The sequence below is a fragment of the Fulmarus glacialis genome, unplaced genomic scaffold (assembly GCF_000690835.1).
Source record: "Fulmarus glacialis isolate BGI_N327 unplaced genomic scaffold, ASM69083v1 scaffold27188, whole genome shotgun sequence".
Lineage (NCBI taxonomy): Eukaryota > Metazoa > Chordata > Aves > Procellariiformes > Procellariidae > Fulmarus > Fulmarus glacialis.
Genome location: NW_009228026.1, coordinates 386 through 1,085, shown reverse-complemented (window position 1 = coordinate 1,085; position 700 = coordinate 386). Strand labels below are relative to the sequence as shown.

Sequence of the window (700 nt, the reverse complement as noted above, 5' to 3'; positions counted from 1 at the left end):
TTTTAGGGGAACTGGTTTGCACTTGGGCTTTGTAGCTCAAACCCCCACCCAGCCCGGGGGGTCCAGTGCCCCTTCCCCTCCCTGCAGAGCAGGGGTGCTGTCTCTCCCGCCATGGCCCCATCAGCCAAGCCCCCCATGAGGGCTGTGCTGGGGCTTGGCTCCCCGTGTGCCCCCCTGATGCCCCCCACGGCCGTACCTTGGGGAGCCTGTACTTGTCTCGGAAGTGGGACCTGAACGTGGCCCTCTCCGCCTTGCGCTGGGCAAACTGGGCATCTCTTTCCATCCTGCAAACCACACAGGGCACTTACCTGTTAGCTGCTGCCCCCAGTCCCTGGGTTTGAGCATCTCTATCACCCCCCCGCCAACCCGGTACCCCGCATCTCCTCTGCAAAGTCCCGGTTCCCCACAATTTCCTCCCCCCCGCGCAGCCTGAAAGGAGAAAACAATCCCATCTCCTGGGCGAGGAAGCGGATTAAGGGATTAGGGGGTTCATTAAACTCCCTCACGGCCCTGCCGCCCCAGCACTGCCTCCCCCCAGCCTCCCATGCATGGGACGGGGGGCTGCAGAGGGAGCGCCCCATCCCCCGCCAAGACCCTGGGGGTCCAGCCCATCCCGGTAGCCGGTGCCGGTCGCACTCTCCTCTCCTCCACCAGCTGCCGCTGATATTCCCCATACTCCTCACGAGTCATGCACTGCGCC

The 700-nt window shown here is 64.4% G+C and overlaps 1 protein-coding gene across 1 annotated transcript in view; it reads right to left on the bottom strand.

Annotated features, from left to right (window-relative positions):
• The window catches only part of CPLX3 (complexin 3), a 2,254-nt gene that overhangs the window by 1,453 nt on the left and 101 nt on the right, over positions 1-700 (bottom strand). Inside the window, exons 1-2 of the mRNA XM_009583363.1 lie at positions 635-700; positions 197-284 (exon numbers count right to left, since the gene is read on the bottom strand). The exon at positions 635-700 is cut by the window's right edge and continues 101 nt beyond it. Of these exons, the coding sequence (XP_009581658.1) occupies positions 197-284; positions 635-700 (154 nt within the window). The remainder of the gene's footprint in view (positions 1-196; positions 285-634) is intronic.